Source organism: Penicillium riverlandense (genome assembly GCF_028828495.1).
Source record: "Penicillium riverlandense strain IBT 135883 chromosome Unknown utg000003l_segment0_segment0, whole genome shotgun sequence".
In the NCBI taxonomy this organism is placed as follows: Eukaryota; Fungi; Ascomycota; class Eurotiomycetes; order Eurotiales; family Aspergillaceae; genus Penicillium; species Penicillium riverlandense.
The window spans coordinates 5963192-5979882 of record NW_026643196.1 but is presented as its reverse complement, the minus strand read 5'-3'; the positions used below and the strand labels follow the sequence as shown (position 1 = coordinate 5979882).

The following is a 16691-nucleotide window of genomic DNA, read 5'->3' as shown; positions in this document are numbered from 1 at the left end:
AACTCTGGGGTTGTGAAGGTACGGAGACTTGTGAAGCATTCCGGCTCGGCCGGGGTCGGTTCGGACTGTCCGTGTGGGGTGACCGACAGCCGAGTAGCCAATCATGTCGTATTATTCCGACATGTCCATAACATCTAGAAGCTTTTGAGACGCCCAGCACGCTCGGGGATCGAAAGGTGGGGTTGCTTTGGTTTAACTTGTACGGTCATGCGATTGAGCGTTCTTTTCTGTCAGCACTATGGTCTGTCATGCGCAATATTACTACCTAGTAAGTGGTCTTTTGGGTTGGTGGTATTACGGGCCTGGGTGTCTACTAACATTTTCACTCGATTACAAATGACTATTTACCAAATCGTAGGTGACTTTCCCCGAATATTAAATCGCGTGTTTACCTTATTAGGTAGTGGTAGCGCGTTTCGCTAGGGATCCCACGCAAATGATCCATCTAAGCCCAAGAGAAACGGATCGCTTTGAAATAAATTGAATTCGGCCAGCGTGGATAACTGATCAGTCGCATCAGACATTTCAGGATGGGACTCCGACGTAGGTTGCGGTTCGGCTTCGGAGGTGAGCATTAACTTGCTTGACTGACCCTATGGAAATACCGTTAGAAAATATAACTGGGCAGACACCAGATTTGATGAACTAACCTCATGCCTGGTATGCAACGAGTCCAAGCCAAGCGATTGCTCACCAAAATCTGGAAGTAGGTGTTGTCGGCACCTTAACAGGGCATTTTTGGCTCCTTCGTACATCCCGCGCTCTTTTGCGGGGGCTGGTCCGCGAGCTCGCACGGATTGTAAGACAACGGCAAGAAGAAAAACATCCTTGAAGCTGTTCCCTGTGTCTCCAATCTTCCGAGTCAATCCGTCGAGGGCATTTTCAACGGTGCGGGTCAGGCTGGCTTTCGTATACACTATGCCTCCTGCACTAGGGACAACTGAACGATTTTGCTCAGGCGCATGTGCCGATTTCAAATATCCACAAACGTTCAAGGCGGCCGATAATATGTCAGATTTGAAGAGAATTTGGAAAATGTCCCAGTACGCGTTCGAGTGGAATACGTCTAGGTCAGCCACATTCGGATCAAAACAGTCCTGGAAGGATAGCGTAACCAATGATGATTCTAGGCACACTCGCTGAATTTCCGAAAAGGCCGGGTTATCACAGTCCCCTTCCCTGGCTAAAGACTGGTAGAGACAAAGAAGTGGTCGCCGGGTATAAACATCCAACAAGACGCGGTTCAGTAGGAAACCGGGCTCGTTGTCCTTTGGAGGGACATAATCCATTTTCAATGGCGATGGGATTTGTTGCAGGCACGCTTCCAGTTGCCGACCATGCTTAAGCAACTCGTCGAAATCAATTTCCGAGCTCCCGTTGCCCACACAAGACATAGCCGTCATCCTGTGAGGCAAAGATGCAAACAGAGTAATCTGGCTCAAAGAATCTGTCCATTCATGCAATGGTCTAGAAGCGGGAATTTCGGTGGTTGATTCGTCAAAGTCACAATCGTCGATATTGGCAAGGGTGATATGACCAAATTTCATTCCAGGGGTCATAACGGGCATGCCCGATTCGGTAGATGTCTGTAGGTCTATTTCCATGATTGTGATCCACAGTCGGCGCCTGATCTCGGCTTGAAAAGCAGATATCTCAAGCGTGGTGGAAGGGTCTACGTGCAGGCCAATCGCCATTGCCGAGCGAACAAGTGTTCCCGATGCCCTCCAAACCTCTTCGGACGATACTTGTTGCAGACGTCTCGCTAATATTAGAAGTGCTTCAACTTGTAATGTGGCAAGCTCGGTCCGTTGCTTGCGACTGAGTTTTCGGTGCCATTCTTGAATAAGATTCACAGCTGACAACTTCAAATATTCCCAAGCGGAAGGATTGCCGAGTTTCATATTATGGTCCTCAAGCGAGACTGCCACGGCGAGGACTGCTGTAAGTTGAGGAATAAATGCCGACGAATGATAGATTTCATGGTCAGGATCATCCCAAAACTCCGTGTATCGGCGTTGAAAGGATGGAACATGCAGAATCCGGAGAGCTTTCTCGAAGTTCTTGGCATATGAGTCCAAAAGATTATCACAAATCGTTTTTGAGGGAAGACTAATCCGGAGTTGCAATATCTCTGGAGAACTCTCCAAATGCGAATTTGATTCTGACGAGACCATTGGCCATTCCGACTTGTTTTGAAGGAACTGCACGTCCTTTGCCAACCGCAGAAGAGTCGGATCCTTTGTGCATTGGCCGATGAAAGCTTTAGCCTCTCCAAACTACACAGCATATCAGCCGGAGATCATATGAAATGCACAAAGATTAAGCAACCTGGTTCAGAGAGATAAGTCGGCTGTTCTGCCCTTGGTATCGGGTTCGCGAACCCTTGACCAGAATAGTTCCGGCTTGAGGTGCCGAATAGGATGATTGAGTGAGGCTGGTCCCGATCTGTTGGCTGCTCCTACTACTACATATCAATGACAGATTACTGTAAATAGGGCCACTGTTCGTACCCATGTTCGAAGGCCGAGCGGGAATTGGCTCCAGGCAGGCAGGCAGGTTGAGTAACAATTGAAAGCTGCTCCTCCAATCGGATCACTCTTTGTTGCAAATCTTCAATGATGCCTATAGCTGCTCCATGCCGGCTTCCGGGTTGTAAATCTCGTTCTCGGTGGATATCGTCATCATGTCGGGTTCGCTTTGCTTGTGAGAGGGAGTGGAAGGGTGCGCCCGGATCGTAAAAGCAGCCTGCAGGGCATCCGGCTTTAATGCAATTTTGGCACGGCGCCACTCGATCGCATTTGAGCTTTTTCTCTCTGCATCGCAGACATGAAACTACCGGTCGCGGCCGTTTGCGCGTTAGGGCGTCGTCCATCAGTTGTAAGGCGACAAATTAAGGAGCTTTGACTCAGGAACGAACCTTTGACGGTGTTTATTGGGGGCGAATTTGGCGCCAAGCTTTTGTTGGAGCTGCGCTTCTCCCATCTTTTGTACCTCATTCTCATAGCACGCAATACCAAGAAAATGGACCTTTTTTTCAGGGCTATGGGTTATCACTATCAGTGTGAGGTACCATTAATACATTTCTAGGGTCACGGGCCGAGAAACAATGCGTGAGTGTCTGGGGTTTTAACACCTGTTTTCGACTTCTACTGTAAGCTAGATCTCCGATGAATTTATATATTCTATCCGCCATTATCGGTCCGTCGTCTTTAAATCAACCTTCAAATTTTCTTGACCAAAATCCGATGCACAAAGGATACCTGACCAAGATACATCAGGAGACCGTCCAATCAATTGGTGATTACCGGCTCCGTGTTGTCCCACTGGTCGGTCTCTGTAGCATCAACAAGCCAACGAGCAACGCTTCTACGGCTGGTCTGGGCCATCAATGGCACTCCTTTGCCATGGTTCGGCCACACCTTCACCTTCTCCGTGTCCGTGTCCACTAACCGGGATGGTCTGACCAAAACGTAGGTAACTCCGGAATTCCGCACCTCCTCCTCAGTCTGGTTGTGATCGAGATATTGATGGCTCATGTTGGACTTGGACATCAGAAGGCGCAGCAAACAATGCATGTTGGGCCAGGAGTCACCAACGCCAAAAGCTTGCAGAACAACGAGTTTTGGAACTCCAAACTCCTTCATTGCCGCAACTATATTTGCATTGCAATTGACCATCAAGCCCGGAGGAGCCATTGGAGCGGCAAAGGGGCTATCCGATTCCCGGGGGGCGTTTAGTGTCACGATTACTGCGGCGGGGATTTCGTATTCAAAAGCCGCTTTCACATCGGCTATATTCGATGGTGTGCCTGTCTCATGTTTAGCCGATAGCAGTGGCACACTCGGTGGAATCATCTTTACCTTTTATAGTATCTAGCCCGGCTGGCATATCTTCCATTGCGGAGAGATTCCTGACTAGGGCAGTCACTTTGTGTCCTATTCAGTGTTAGCGTCCGTCCTAGTGTACTAGTGAGGAAGCCTATACAAACCTCGATGCAGAAGCTCTTTTGTAGTCAACTTGCCAGTCCGCCCACTGCCACCGATGATAAGAATCCGCATTGTCCTGCTCGCGGGTATGGCGGTTGTTGTTGCTAGGCGGGTTATCGTTTCAAGCGTAGCAAGTTAAGACTTTGAAATTGCTCTCGCACAGCTTCAATTCTCGTTTTTATACGTCCGAGTCAAGTCGGATCTCCGAGAAGTGATCGGATCCGGGCCCGGAGGAACCGGATCCGAAGTATCCCAGTCTTCCTTACTGCTACGGAGGTAGCACAAAAATAAAGCTGGGTAAGAGCATCTGGTAGAGCTTTTTGAAGAGTAATTAACAGCCATTTACCCATTTCCAATTGTCCAATAATAATATTAATGAATCTGTTGTAGCCTCACCGCTCCCGGCAATGATCTGCTTCCCCCTGATCGATCGATCACGACGCTGGCCAACGCAGCCTCGACTTTAACTACAATTCTCTCTCCAAACATGGCTTCTTCCCTTCTCCTCGGACTCCCAAAGCTCTATGCAAGCAATGGTAACAAGTGCGTGCCTCCGGTCAATGACTGGATCATCGGGACCTGGCACGTCACCCACTCCAGCCTTCCGCTCTGGAAGGGCAAGCGCAACGTTAATATCACCTACGAAACACTGCCCGCCGACTCGTCCGGAGTGACCAAAATTGATGACCTAGTGAGCTACCAAGCGACCGGGTCAGACAAGATCAAGTCGGTCCATGGGGTAGATACGCCGAGCCCTGGTAATCCCGGTGCCTGGGATTGGCGCGGCAAAGGGTGGCTGGTGATCGCGAGCTCCCACTGGGAGTGCCTGGGCTTCGGTCATGCCGACGAGAATAACAAGTGGATGGTCACATACTTTGCCAAAACCCTCTTCACCCCGGCCGGCATTGACATCTACTCGCGAAACAAGCAGGGACTTCCCCAAGCGACGATCGATGAAATACTCCAAACTATCCGAGAGTTTGGCGTCACAGAACTCACGGAGCTTGCCAACAGGATCTTCCAGATCCCGCAAAACTAGAGCATTTAATACAACACGGGAAATGACCTCACAGCCGGCTTTCCATTCCGACACCTTATGGTGATCTCATCGCCACAGCCCCGGTCCCCAGATACCCCCGTCGACACGTAGCAACACATCCGGACGTGGGTGATTATCTACTGTCGATTCAGCCTCACGGGCTCGACCGTTCAATTGAGGCCTCCGGTTTCCGAAGCACGCAGTTCCTGCCTCACGCGGCCATGCGAGCGATTGGACTGGAGCGTGACAGTAGCGACACGGTAGTCGGTATCATGAAGGCCACGCGCAAGGGCGGCATTGTGGCGCTGATCGGCAACTTCTTCTTCACGACGCACGACTTCCCCATAGGGCCCATGATGCAGAAGGCGCTGACGGTCCGAGGCGGCCAGGCGGCTCCGCGACGGTATCAACCTTTCCTGCTCGACCTGGTCGTAGAGGGCCGTCTGGATCCGTCGTGGCTGTTCACGTACGAGGACGAGTTCGAGAACATAGCGGAGCACTACCACCGGTTTGCGCGCCACGAGATGCCCGGCAGGCTCAAGGTGTGCTTGGTGACAGCATTTGGACGCAGCGAGCGAGTGCAAGCCAACCGCGACTTGGTGATTGACCGGGATGGAAAGTCTTGATTTATTTAATGAATTATCTATCTATCCATGTGTTTTTGGTGAGACCGTCCGGAATGAATCAAATGAATCACTAAGCGGAAGATATAAATAATGTTCTGCCCCGCCATCCTTTTCTCCCTTCTTTTCCTTCCCCACATAATAATCATCATCGTCATGTTTCCCCCACCGCCCCTCGACCTCGACTGGAACGACATCGGTTTCAAAGTGCGCGATGGTGCGTAGTTGGCAGAGACAAGCCAATTGGTGATGACTCCATAACTGACGGATATTCCTTAGTGCACGGCCATGTCGAATCCCACTTCTCGCATTCCGAGGCACCCGCGTGGTCCGCGCCGCAGTTCATCGCCTCGCCTTTCCTGAATGTGCACGGCATGGCTCCCGGCCTGAACTACGGACAGCAGGCCTACGAAGGCCTCAAGGCATTCCGCCATGCCAATGGCAAGATCACCATCTTCCGGCCCGACCGCAATGCAAAGCGCATGCAGACCTCCGCCGAGGTAGTGTCCATCCCCCCCGTTTCGGAGGATTTGTTCATCGAGAGCGTCCGTCTTGCCGTTGCCGCCAATGCCGAGTTCGTGCCCCCGCATGAGTCCGGTGCGGCGATGTATATCCGGCCTTTGATTTTTGGGTCGTCAGCGCAACTGGGTCTAAGCCCACCGGATGGATACACGCTGGCTGTGTTCGTGATGCCTACGGGCGTTTATCACGGTGCTCATGCAGTTGATGCTCTCATTCTGGAAGATTTTGACCGGTGTGCACCGCACGGGACGGGCGCTGCCAAAGTGGGAGGCAATTATGCCCCGGTGCTGCGGCATAGTGATCGCGCTCGCCGGGAAGGTTTCGGCATTACACTGCACTTGGACAGCGCGACTCGGTCCGAGATTGACGAATTTTCCACTTCGGCATTCCTGGGCGTTGTCCGCGATGGCGATTCTGTCACGATTGTCCAACCCAATTCCCGGAATGTCATTGACTCCGTGACGGCGGCGTCGGTGCTTGAGATCGCACAGGGCTTGGGATACCGCGTGGAGAAGCGCCGGGTCGCCTACGAAGAGCTGAGTCGCTTCGACGAGGTCATTGCTGGAGGCACGGCAGCCGCCCTAGTGCCGGTGAAGAGCATCACCCGGCGGTCTACCGGTGACAAATTCGAGTATCGCTGTGGTGATGACAACCAAGGCGGTCCGGTCGCGGCGACTCTGCTGAAGACACTACGCGGAATTCAGTCTGGGACGATCGAGGACACTCGGGGGTGGAACTATGAGGTGCACGCCCCGCCGGCTGGATGGATGGAGGGCGCGAGTGGACACGAAATAAAGGAGCGCAGCGGCACCAATGTTCCGTAGACGATAAATACCGTGGTAAACAAAATTTGGAACCCACTGATTGCTTTCTATCCTACAAATAGTAAAGTAGTACGAGGCATGACCCCGAAACAAGAAGAAAACGAGTAAGAAAGATAGTTTTCGTAGCGCTTGAGCCAGTTCTCGAGTTATCTGGGGTCGCTTCTTAGCTAGCCCGCTCTGGCATCCTAATTCTGGACGGGTTGGTAAGGGCAGTTGACTACATAATGATTTCGCGGTACAGATGATAAAGAGACCGCGCTGAAGTAACCGTAGTAGCTTTTCTTCCTAGCATACGATTGATTGATTGATTGAACCATTGACTCATACGTAGATACATAGAAAGAAGTATCGAACGCCAACAGCATGAAGCCATCTCACTGCTTCAAATATGGCCGGCGCAGCGTCATCAATCGTCCATCCGGCATGATGTCACCGAGTTCTATTATGGAAGAGAGAAGCAGTCAGTTGACTTTCTCATACACCACAACTGTCATGGATGATGGACGTAGGATAACGAACCATGTACATGTTACAACAACACCAAAGGAAACCATCGGACTAACCACTATCACTGGCACTGTTGCCGTCGCTGTCCTCATCACTCGACTCCTCATAGATGTTGCGGCGAGGCGGAGGAGCGGCAGCAGTCGGCTTCTGCTGGGTGGCAGCTCGGGCAGCCATTTCCTTGCGCTGTTCCTCAAGCAGCCCCTTCAAGGTGGGGCGATTTGTAGGGGTGGCCTTTCTGCTGGCTGACGGAGGAGCAGGGGAAGAAACCGGGGGAGCAACCGCAGGAGAAGTAGGTGGGATAATGCGACTGGCTTTCTTGCTGGACGATGGAAGAACAACTTCAACTGGAGCAACTGGGGAAGGAGAAGTTGGCGGCATAGCCCGACTGGTTTTCTTGCTCGACGACGGAAGAGCAGGGGAAGAAACCGGGGGAGCAGCCGGGGGAGGAGAAGGGGTCGGGATAGCTCGCCTGGCCTCCTTGCTCGACGGTGGAAGAGCAGCTTCAGCTGGAGCAGCCGGGGGAGGAGAAGGGGTCGGGATAGCCCGACTGGCCTCTTTACTGGACGATGGAAGAGCAGCTTCAGCTGGAGCAACTGGGGAAGGAGAAGTTGGGGGGATAGCCTGACTGGTCTTGCTGCTGGACGATGGGAGAGCTGCTTCGGTTTCTCGGTCAACCGTGAAAGCTTGTAGGTCTTTCCGTAGCTTTGACATTTCCTTGCGCCGGTTCGCGATCCTGTCATGCCTCCTATGAGGGCCGCTTTCCTGGCGTATGAGTTTAGCCCATTCACTGAGTAGGCGTTTGATGATTTTCAGAGCCTTCGGGTCGGTATTTGGATCCTCGGCCATACGGCTCAGGTCTTCTCTCTCCCGCCTTTCTTGTTCAATATCGTCCATACATTTCTGGGCCATCTCGGGAGAAACCCCAGGTGGGAGGAATGAGGCACGGACTTGTGTTGCTTTGGTGGAGTCGGCGGATAGATCTGTCTTCTGGGACGATTGATGACCAGCTGGTTCTCTGGGTGTAGGTGTCGGGGCCGGAAAACTCGAGGATGGCTCACTATCGTCAGTAAAAGATACCGAACCTCGCGTTTGGGACCCATCAGCAGGGGACTCCTTGCGCAAAATGGAGTATAATTTCTTAGCGCTGTCGAGGATAGGCTGATGTGCGGGTGCCAGATTGGGTTCCGAAATGGGCTTGCCGACGTGTCGTTGCACAGGTTTCCTGCCTGGCGGGCTCGTCATGATGCCTACACCTAGGCGACGCTGCGACGCTGACAGTTGGTCTGCAGGAATACGACTGGGGCCAGAGAACGAAGGCACGCGCTGCCGTCTCTGGGGTGGGGTTGAAGTAGGAGAGTTTGACGTCTGGAGTTTCGGCTCCTTCCGCGGTTCCGCCTGCTCTAGGCTCTGTTTGCGTTTGCGGGACCGAGTTTCCCTCACGTTCTGAGGCGGAGGCATGTCGATGTCCTCATGTATCTCAACAGGGGGGCTATCGTGGTAATCAACAGAGGGGTCGTTCTTGTTCGTCTCGACAGAGAGCGATAGACCGCGGTGGCGCTGCGTAGCGGGTAAAGATGGCTCCTCGGCTTCATCTGGCTGGTCGTGCGTGTGTGAGAACTGGCTCGACAACATACTAGCACTAGAAGCGCGACGCGGTGAGCCTGATGCCTCCGTCTTTCCCTCGTCTTCGCAAATGGAAGGTAAATTTTCCTGTTGAGTCTTTCGTTGAAGCTCATATCTGCTCGCGGCAGAATCCCAATCAATGTCAACTGAGGGAAATCGGACTGGGGGAGACTGCGCAGGCTTCTGAATCACGTGTAAAGTGCCTCGTTGATCCAGGCCTTCTCTGCGGGCCTTGCCACTATCCACGAAGACATCCGCCACGGTCATGTCCGGGTCGAGGTCGTCGTCGGGGTTTTCACTATCCAGAAGCTTCTTGATAACCAAGCGCCTGTGTAAAAAAGTCTTAGTGTGAAGCCAATTGTTGCGTCGCAAAAACCGGTACTCACCCAAGGTCAGGATAGAGCTTCTTCCACTTGTCCTGGATCAAGCCAGAAAGCCCTGCGAGGGAGACGTCCTCGGGAGACGGCACCACTAGCAAAAACGACGCGGGTTTCGCAGAACCCGAAAGCGAGGCATTGGGTTCATCATGGTTCGGCAGGAAGCTGAACATCCGGCGAGAGGATGACAGCTGCTCGCGGGGAAAGACCACGACACGAAGCCGGAGAAGGACCATTGTGAGGACCACTGGAGTAGGCCGGCATCGAGAAGAAGAGAGTGTGGGTGGGGAGAGAGTGAGGGAGAGGAAGGAGAGAAAGAAGAGTGCAGAGAGCAAGGTGACGGAGAAGAAAAGAGCACAGGCCGAGAAGGGGAAGGTGCGCGGTCGACCCCGCGGCAACAACCCCAGAAGACAATAATGAGAGGGATAGTTAATACAGTATGTACAATTGTTCTCAACGACCAAAGAGACGACGATTCCGTAGTGAGTGTGGACTTTGACGCGTCGGATTTCTGCCGGCGGACGGGGCGTTCGGTCAGAACTGGCAGAATCCTTGACCGAGGCGAATAATAATGGATTTCTGTGTAGATGCTATGCTAGAGTAAATCCAGGAGTTCTAGCTCTCAACCCTATCGGACACGCGTGGGCCAGGCTCAAAGAAATGATGTATATCATCGATCCAAACCTCGAGTCTTTTGCATGGACAGCGAGTCGTGTTTCTCTCAGATACATTGATTGATTTATGGGACACCTCCCGACGGGCAGCAGGAGGAAATTATTAACAAGCGGATATGTACGACAAGATGGCCAAGAAATATGCAAATAAATACACAAGAGTCTAGTCCGGGGGTGCAAAATACCGCTGGAATCGATCAATATGCGTCAGACCGAGGTCAGTGATTACCCAGTGGCAGCTCATGAGCAGACTGGGGAACCTGACAGTCCAGAAATTCAGATATCCTTCCGGTAAGCCACCGACGTGCGCCTTCAAAGACTCCGGCATATCATTGTAGTGGTTGCGCTTGTTGCGCAGAGCGCGCAACAGATCGAGCATCCGGGAACCCGTGTACTTGCGTTGTTTCCCCAGGTTGTCCTTGAAGTCACGCGGCAATAACCGCAGGAAATCCATCTCGGGACCGATGACTTGCCGTGCCACGGATTCCAGGCACAGCAGCGCCTCGGATGGCGGGTCGCGCGGCTCAAACTCGAAATGATCTGACACGTCACACAGGAAGCTGAGGCGGTCGGACGGGGGCCAGAAGAAGGGATGCATCAGAACCGCACTGGCATCGGGCCTGGAAGCCGGTCAGTATGAGATGGGGGAACGTCTGGACAGGAGCGAAAACATACCGTTGGCGGGGGTCGAGAGACAACATAGAGCGGATGAGATCATCCGCCTCGAAAGCGTAGTCACCCAGCCGATCCAGCTCCTGGAGGTCAAAATTGCCCTTGACGATATTGGCCTCGCGCATAAATTTGCCATTCTTGTCGAACGGGTGGCTGCCACGCGTCAGAACGTAGTAGAACACGCATCCCAGGGAGAAGATGTCGATAGCGCGAGTGGCCCTGCGGTTGGTTTGCGGGTCAACAACGGCAGGCTCGGATGTTTCCGTATTCTGGGATTCAAGGCCAAAGGAATCGTCATCAACCAGTAGTTCCGGCGCGCGCCATCCCGAAGTGCCGGCGGCATGGGCGGTGGTAGCGCGGAACGAGCTCTGGTTGTCTTCCAGTTTCTTGCACAGTCCGAAGTCGGAGATGAGGAGTCGCAAGGATCGCGAGCCCGTGCGACCACGAGGCATGGCCGCTAGAATGTTCTGGGGCTTCAGATCTCGGTGAACAATCTTGAGAGAGTGCAAGTAGCGAACTCCAGAAATGATCTGACGTAGCACGTCGGGCATGTCCAAGCCACCCTGAACCAGGTCCGGGAAGTCAGAAGGGCGTTCAACCACGTCCTGCAGAGACGCCGGGCAAAGCTCGAGACCAATGTACAGAAAGCCGGTAGCCTGCTCACGGCAGAAGTATCGAATCACGTTGTTATGGTCGTCACTCTCTTGCAATAAACCGACTTCGTGAGAAGCAATATCGTAAAATTCCATCAGCATGCGTTTCACGGCGACATTACGTCCATCGAAAGACCCGCGGTAGACCACAGTCCCATGGCTGCCGTGGCCTAGTACAACGTCGGTGAACACTTGAAGGCGACCAATGCGGAGAACGCCATCCATCTCCATAATCTCGTTGGATACCGTGCGACTCAGCTGCACGTCGGGTTCCAGACGTGGCTGCGGAGCCAAGGCGTTGACTTGGTCCACCACTTGATCTGCTGTGTCTTGCGTGCTGTTCTCAGCGCTGGGCTTCTCCTTGCGTCGGTGCCCTTTGCCCCCACGGGTTCCGCGGGAACGCTTCTTTTTCTTGGTGGGCTGTCCCTGTTCAGCGAGCTCAAGTTCATCCACATCTTCGTCGCCGGGGCCTCGAGATGGTTCTCGAATTTGGATACGCGGCGTGGCATCTAGTGGCAGTACATTGCCGTTGCGAGGAGGCCGTGGAGTTTCATCTGCGTCGGCTTCAGCGCCCGTTATTTTCACGTCGACAGGTCCATTGGGAACAGGACGTCTCGGCGTGGATGTCCGATTCAGGTCCGGCGCGGTCTCGACAATCGGTGTCGGAGGAGCGGACAGAGGAGGCTTGTCATTCGCATTGATGATGTTCTTGATGTCAAGCTTCTGTCTCGCCAGGTCCCGCAGATGATGGGAGTTGAAATAGATAAAGGTACCAATGAATAGGAGCACCAACGTCACAATAATGTCCAGTGCATTGTCCCAGCCCTTGCGAATGATAGTGCTATTCCGCAATGCCGGAGGCAAGGCTAGTTCGGAAGGGCTGCGCAAGGCGCCTCGAGGTGTGCCACTGGACAATTCCGTGGCTGAGCCACCAATACTGGCCAGCGGCGGTCGAACGACATGGGGACCATTGAGGGAATGAACACCCGCCAAGGCCTCTCTCTGTTGACGCTGAGTCAAACTCATAAGTGACTGGCCCTTGCGGAAGAAGTCCTTCTCGTAGCACGGGGCCATGCTGGCGCGTCCAGTGACTAACGGATAAGTTTCCTCTGAAAGGGCATACCAACCACCGGCACTGGTGGTCTCAATGAACACACGCAAGTCTCGCTCATCGTGCAGACTTCCGTAATCTGGATCTGGGGGCTGCAACGGCTGCGACAAGAGCACCAGTGGGAGGAGGGTGTCCGGTGCATCCTTGGCGGCGGGGCGCACGACATCGAAGACCCGTACAACAGGCGACGAAAAGTGCTGCCTGAATCGGGCCCGATCCATTCGGGAATGATCGAAGCCTAAGACCACGCCATCGTGCATGCTGTAGATGTGGCTCAGGTCCATAGACTGAAAATATTGGCTCTGAAGATCCATATCTCGATTATTTGGAGCCCACTCGGAGTATTTCAATGTGCAGATGGGATCGCCTGTCTCGGTATTTTGGATGGCGACAGCGTATTCGACGCGACCAAGGACAAGAGTGCCGGATGTGTTTTCGCATTGTTCGGGATCCAACTCCTGCCCATCTACCTTCCGGCACCCTTGGCCGGCGGTGAAAGGCCCGCGAGAACTGAATACTCGTAGGATGCTTCCTGTGCTGGCATCAATGGTGTACAAGGTAGTCTCCTTCCGAGCAGTGTATGTCACGGCAGGCTCAATGCCGGAATAAGGCGTTTCGTCCACCAACTGCTTGACAGTCAAGCCAAGCTTCTGTAGCCCAGCATCCGGGCCAGGGCTGTAAATGTACAGGCTGCCATCCTGGCTGGGTTCGACGATCCACAAAAAGTCGTCCTCAGGCTGGGTATCATCAAAACTCGAGCGGTTGGCTCGATGGTAAATGCTCTCGACCATGGGGCTGCTGGGCACCTCCAGGGCCCAGCGAGCGGCACCGGTCTTGCGGTCTCGGGCGTGAATGGTTCCGTCGACGGTCGCCAGCAGCACAAAGTCCTCAACCTCCCAGTCCTGCAAGGACCGCGCGTGAAGCTGCGGAGCCAGACCAGCAGCGGTGCTGCTGGCCTGGGCAGGAGGGGCTCGAACGGCGCGGCCGGAGCCCGCCAGAGCCAGAGTTGCTAGGGCGCTCGCATCGTAGGATTTCACGAGGGGCGTTTCGGCCAGTGAGGCCGTGTCATGTGTTGAAGAGTCCGAGGCTAACGGCACGGACACACGGGGGGCCGATCCATGATGGGCTGGTTGCTGCTGCGGAGCAACCAGAACCGGCAGAAGGACAAGGGCGACGCTGGCGGGGAGGGTCGAACGGGCACCCGGCAGCCGCCACCGCATTGTGGGAAGGTCAGCACAGTGGGAGAAAGCTCAGCGGCGAGACGGTGTGCGTCTCATGGGTTGTGGTGAGGGAGGGTTGGGAGAGTGGCGGAGGACAGGAGGACAGGAGGAGTCGAAACAAAGGGACACCGAGAATTGTGGAGCGAGCGTCAGTCGAGAATGCGGATAGCGGAGCATCCCCCACCCAGAGAGTTTGGGATGGATCTTGGTATCTTGTGGAGGATAGATGGTTTAAGACGACGAGAGAGGGAGGTGAGAGAGATCGAGAAAATGCAGGAAAGAGGCTGATGGGAAGAAAAGGAGAAAAAGATGGCGCCTGAAGGATCGTGTGTGTGCGTAATACACCGGTATGCTTACAGGAGTGACCAGCCTCTCCCGCCTCCCCACGACGGGCTGCAAGGTACCGGCCCGGGTACGGTCGATACTCGGCGTAGTGCCACTGACTGGGATGCACACTGCTATATGACTTGGATTTATTTGCTTCATCCAATACACTGTCTCAAGGGTTGGTGGGTTACCTCAAGGGTTAAGGGACGAATGGAGCCCTTTTTCCGGCCCCCAGCGTGGGTGGGGGTCAAGGCCCCCTACATTATTGATTATCATGTACAGTTAGGGCCAGATGAAACCAACCACAGGGATAAGCACGAGTCCATCATACCTCTCTAACTATCAGAAGAACGATCAACGACAACAAGACACCCCAACTCCCCCCCAGTTCCGCACAACTCCGATTCACAAGAAACGCCATGGTAGATCCAGACAGACATTCACATACACCGGCAGGCAGAGATATCTTGACCTCCCTCAATCGCCCCGGATCATCCACGTCACAGCCAGCACCCATCCAGCCACAAACATGACAGTCACGATACCCGCGCCAGCCTGGTCGCTCGTGCCTATGGGTCGCAACCGCGGGACATCATCATTGTCCGAGTTATCGGTTCCTGCACCTGGGTTGCTCTTCGAAGTTCCGCCCGTCGTTGCCGTCAGGGGCGCTTGTTGGTCGTCAACCAGGCTTGCGGAGAAGATACCTAGCGCGCTCATCTGCTGCTCTAAACCCTGCGTGCCGTCCCAGGTCGACTGGTACCACCGCCGCCCGCACTGTTGGCCGTTGGTACCGCCTGAACATTGCTTGGCGGCTCCCTGCGCACTCGTCCGGAGCTTGGCCATCACCTGCTCGGCGGTGAAGGGTACGAGGGTGGTCATGAAGGCGAGCCAGGTGGAAAAGAATGCCTTGAAGCAGGACTGATTGCGGTCACAGTTCTCGCCGAGCTCGCAGCTGATCTCGGCCATGGTGTTGCCCTCATCTCCGTCAAACCCTATGGTCGGAAAGAACTGCTGTGAGGTCCCCCACAGCCCGTTGATTCCATCCTTCCACTTCTCCGCACCATCCGTCTAATCCTGGGTTAGCTATGGTTGCATTCCGACTCTCGAGGAACATACGTAGTTGTACATGTAGGCAGCCCCGCTGATGTAGGTGCCGTAATTGTAGCTCCATTGGAAATCGCCGTGATCGGTGCATTGAGAGGCACACGAGGTCGTGTCGGCGATGGTCCAAACGGACTCGCTCAACAATGGGGTTGTGGCGCTCCAGTCCCAGATGCGTTCCGCCCAGTCGGCATAGGTGTGGTTGCTGGTGAACCGGGCCAGACGAGCCGCGAGCTGAAACAGCCCTCCGTTGGAGATGGCGTTCTTGGTGGTGTATCCGTCCTGCCAGGGCCAGATCTGCCAACGCATCCCACCACGGCAGCTACTGGTATCCCAGCGCGGCACCTGGGTGTTGAAGACCCCTTGAGCGAGTGCCAGCCACGACGGCTCGCTATCCTGCTCCGGGAAATTCAGTTCCGCCGCGGTCATGGCGGCCAAACCCCAAAAGACTTGGTCGTCGTTGCCGAGGTACTGGCTGTAGTTGGATGGGAAGTAGTCGTTATTGCCCTTTTGAAAGTACATGCCGTCCTGAACGATGCCGTTGAACTGACCGTCGCCGGTCCAGTACCAGTACTGGATGAGGGTCATGAACATGGCACCACCTTCCCACCAGGTGCCGTCCATTTTACCGGGGATGTTGCTGGATGCGCGGCCGTTGTAGTAGGCGATCATGTCAGTCGCGGCCTGCTTGGCCACATCCTTGAGGGAATCTGCCAGAGTATACAATTAGCCACGGGCAATGGCCCATGGGCTGTAGAGAGTAGTACAAACCGGGATTGTCAATGTTGAGGTCAATGGCAAGAGCGGCCGGGACGGCGAGCAGGCCGGCCAAGAGGGGAGAAAGCCACTGCGACCGAATCATCAGGAGGATTCGGAGGGAGAGAGAAGCATTGAAACGGGAGTGAGTCGTAGAGAGAGGAAGAAAGAGGGAAGCGGCAGTAAAAAAGAGAGTGTGTGAGCGAGTGAATGACGGAGCCATGGGTAAGGTAGCCGCAGTGAACCGGAGGTATAGCACAGGAAGTATACTGTTGAGTTCGGTGGATCCGCGGGTGCTCAGGCCCACACAAGCGCCGACTTTAATTGAGCTTGATTCAATAGAGCACATTCACGAGTAGTACTATTCTGTATTACATATCATCTCGATCGGAATAGGATGACGCGGTGATGGAGTTTCACTGCATTTTCGACATCCGGTACTCCCTATACTACAAACAAGATACCGATGACGGCTACACTTGTCGGACTGGGTGACCCACCAACCAAATAATAATCCCGCCCCTATTGATTTTCTTCGGGTCCAGGAGTATGTACCTGCCGATAGATCATCGGCGCCGTGCATTCATGAGGCTACGGAGTAAACCACGTGGACCGGGGGCCACATTCCACAGGCACAAATCTATGTATTCATTTTTGGATCGAGGCAGTTAAAACA

The 16691-nt window shown here is 54.0% G+C and overlaps 8 protein-coding genes across 8 annotated transcripts; 3 read left to right on the top strand and 5 right to left on the bottom strand.

Annotated features, from left to right (window-relative positions):
- Window positions 1–419: 419 nt before the first annotated feature.
- Window positions 420–2872, bottom strand: N7474_006076 (Zn(II)2Cys6 transcription factor; the record flags this gene model as incomplete). Its single annotated transcript, XM_057197491.1, has 4 exons — window positions 420–593; window positions 651–2276; window positions 2329–2461; window positions 2511–2872. The coding sequence occupies 4 exons, from the start codon at window positions 2870–2872 to the stop codon at window positions 420–422; spliced, it is 2295 nt and encodes a 764-aa protein (XP_057054887.1).
- Window positions 2873–3290: 418 nt separating this feature from the next.
- Window positions 3291–4058, bottom strand: N7474_006075 (NAD(P)-dependent oxidoreductase; the record flags this gene model as incomplete). Its single annotated transcript, XM_057197490.1, has 3 exons — window positions 3291–3808; window positions 3861–3935; window positions 3989–4058. 3 exons carry the CDS (start codon window positions 4056–4058, stop codon window positions 3291–3293), a joined length of 663 nt encoding a protein of 220 aa, XP_057054886.1.
- Window positions 4059–4473: 415 nt separating this feature from the next.
- N7474_006074 (uncharacterized protein) lies at window positions 4474–5025 on the top strand (the record flags this gene model as incomplete). Its single annotated transcript, XM_057197489.1, has 1 exon — window positions 4474–5025. The coding sequence occupies one exon, from the start codon at window positions 4474–4476 to the stop codon at window positions 5023–5025; it is 552 nt and encodes a 183-aa protein (XP_057054885.1).
- A 221-nt stretch (window positions 5026–5246) lies between these two features.
- Window positions 5247–5651, top strand: N7474_006073 (putative formaldehyde dehydrogenase; the record flags this gene model as incomplete). The annotated part of the gene is made up of 1 exon (XM_057197488.1): window positions 5247–5651. The coding sequence occupies one exon, from the start codon at window positions 5247–5249 to the stop codon at window positions 5649–5651; it is 405 nt and encodes a 134-aa protein (XP_057054884.1).
- A 153-nt stretch (window positions 5652–5804) lies between these two features.
- N7474_006072 (branched-chain amino acid aminotransferase) lies at window positions 5805–6994 on the top strand (the record flags this gene model as incomplete). Its single annotated transcript, XM_057197487.1, has 2 exons — window positions 5805–5865; window positions 5928–6994. The coding sequence occupies 2 exons, from the start codon at window positions 5805–5807 to the stop codon at window positions 6992–6994; spliced, it is 1128 nt and encodes a 375-aa protein (XP_057054883.1).
- Window positions 6995–7552: 558 nt separating this feature from the next.
- N7474_006071 (uncharacterized protein) lies at window positions 7553–9737 on the bottom strand (the record flags this gene model as incomplete). Its single annotated transcript, XM_057197486.1, has 2 exons — window positions 7553–9452; window positions 9511–9737. The coding sequence occupies 2 exons, from the start codon at window positions 9735–9737 to the stop codon at window positions 7553–7555; spliced, it is 2127 nt and encodes a 708-aa protein (XP_057054882.1).
- Window positions 9738–10338: 601 nt separating this feature from the next.
- Window positions 10339–13831, bottom strand: ireA (bifunctional endoribonuclease/protein kinase IRE1; the record flags this gene model as incomplete). Its single annotated transcript, XM_057197485.1, has 2 exons — window positions 10339–10795; window positions 10851–13831. The coding sequence occupies 2 exons, from the start codon at window positions 13829–13831 to the stop codon at window positions 10339–10341; spliced, it is 3438 nt and encodes a 1145-aa protein (XP_057054881.1).
- Window positions 13832–14635: 804 nt separating this feature from the next.
- On the bottom strand, window positions 14636–16121 carry N7474_006069 (glycoside hydrolase family 76 protein; the record flags this gene model as incomplete). Its single annotated transcript, XM_057197484.1, has 3 exons — window positions 14636–15226; window positions 15275–15969; window positions 16031–16121. The coding sequence occupies 3 exons, from the start codon at window positions 16119–16121 to the stop codon at window positions 14636–14638; spliced, it is 1377 nt and encodes a 458-aa protein (XP_057054880.1).
- Window positions 16122–16691: the final 570 nt, after the last annotated feature.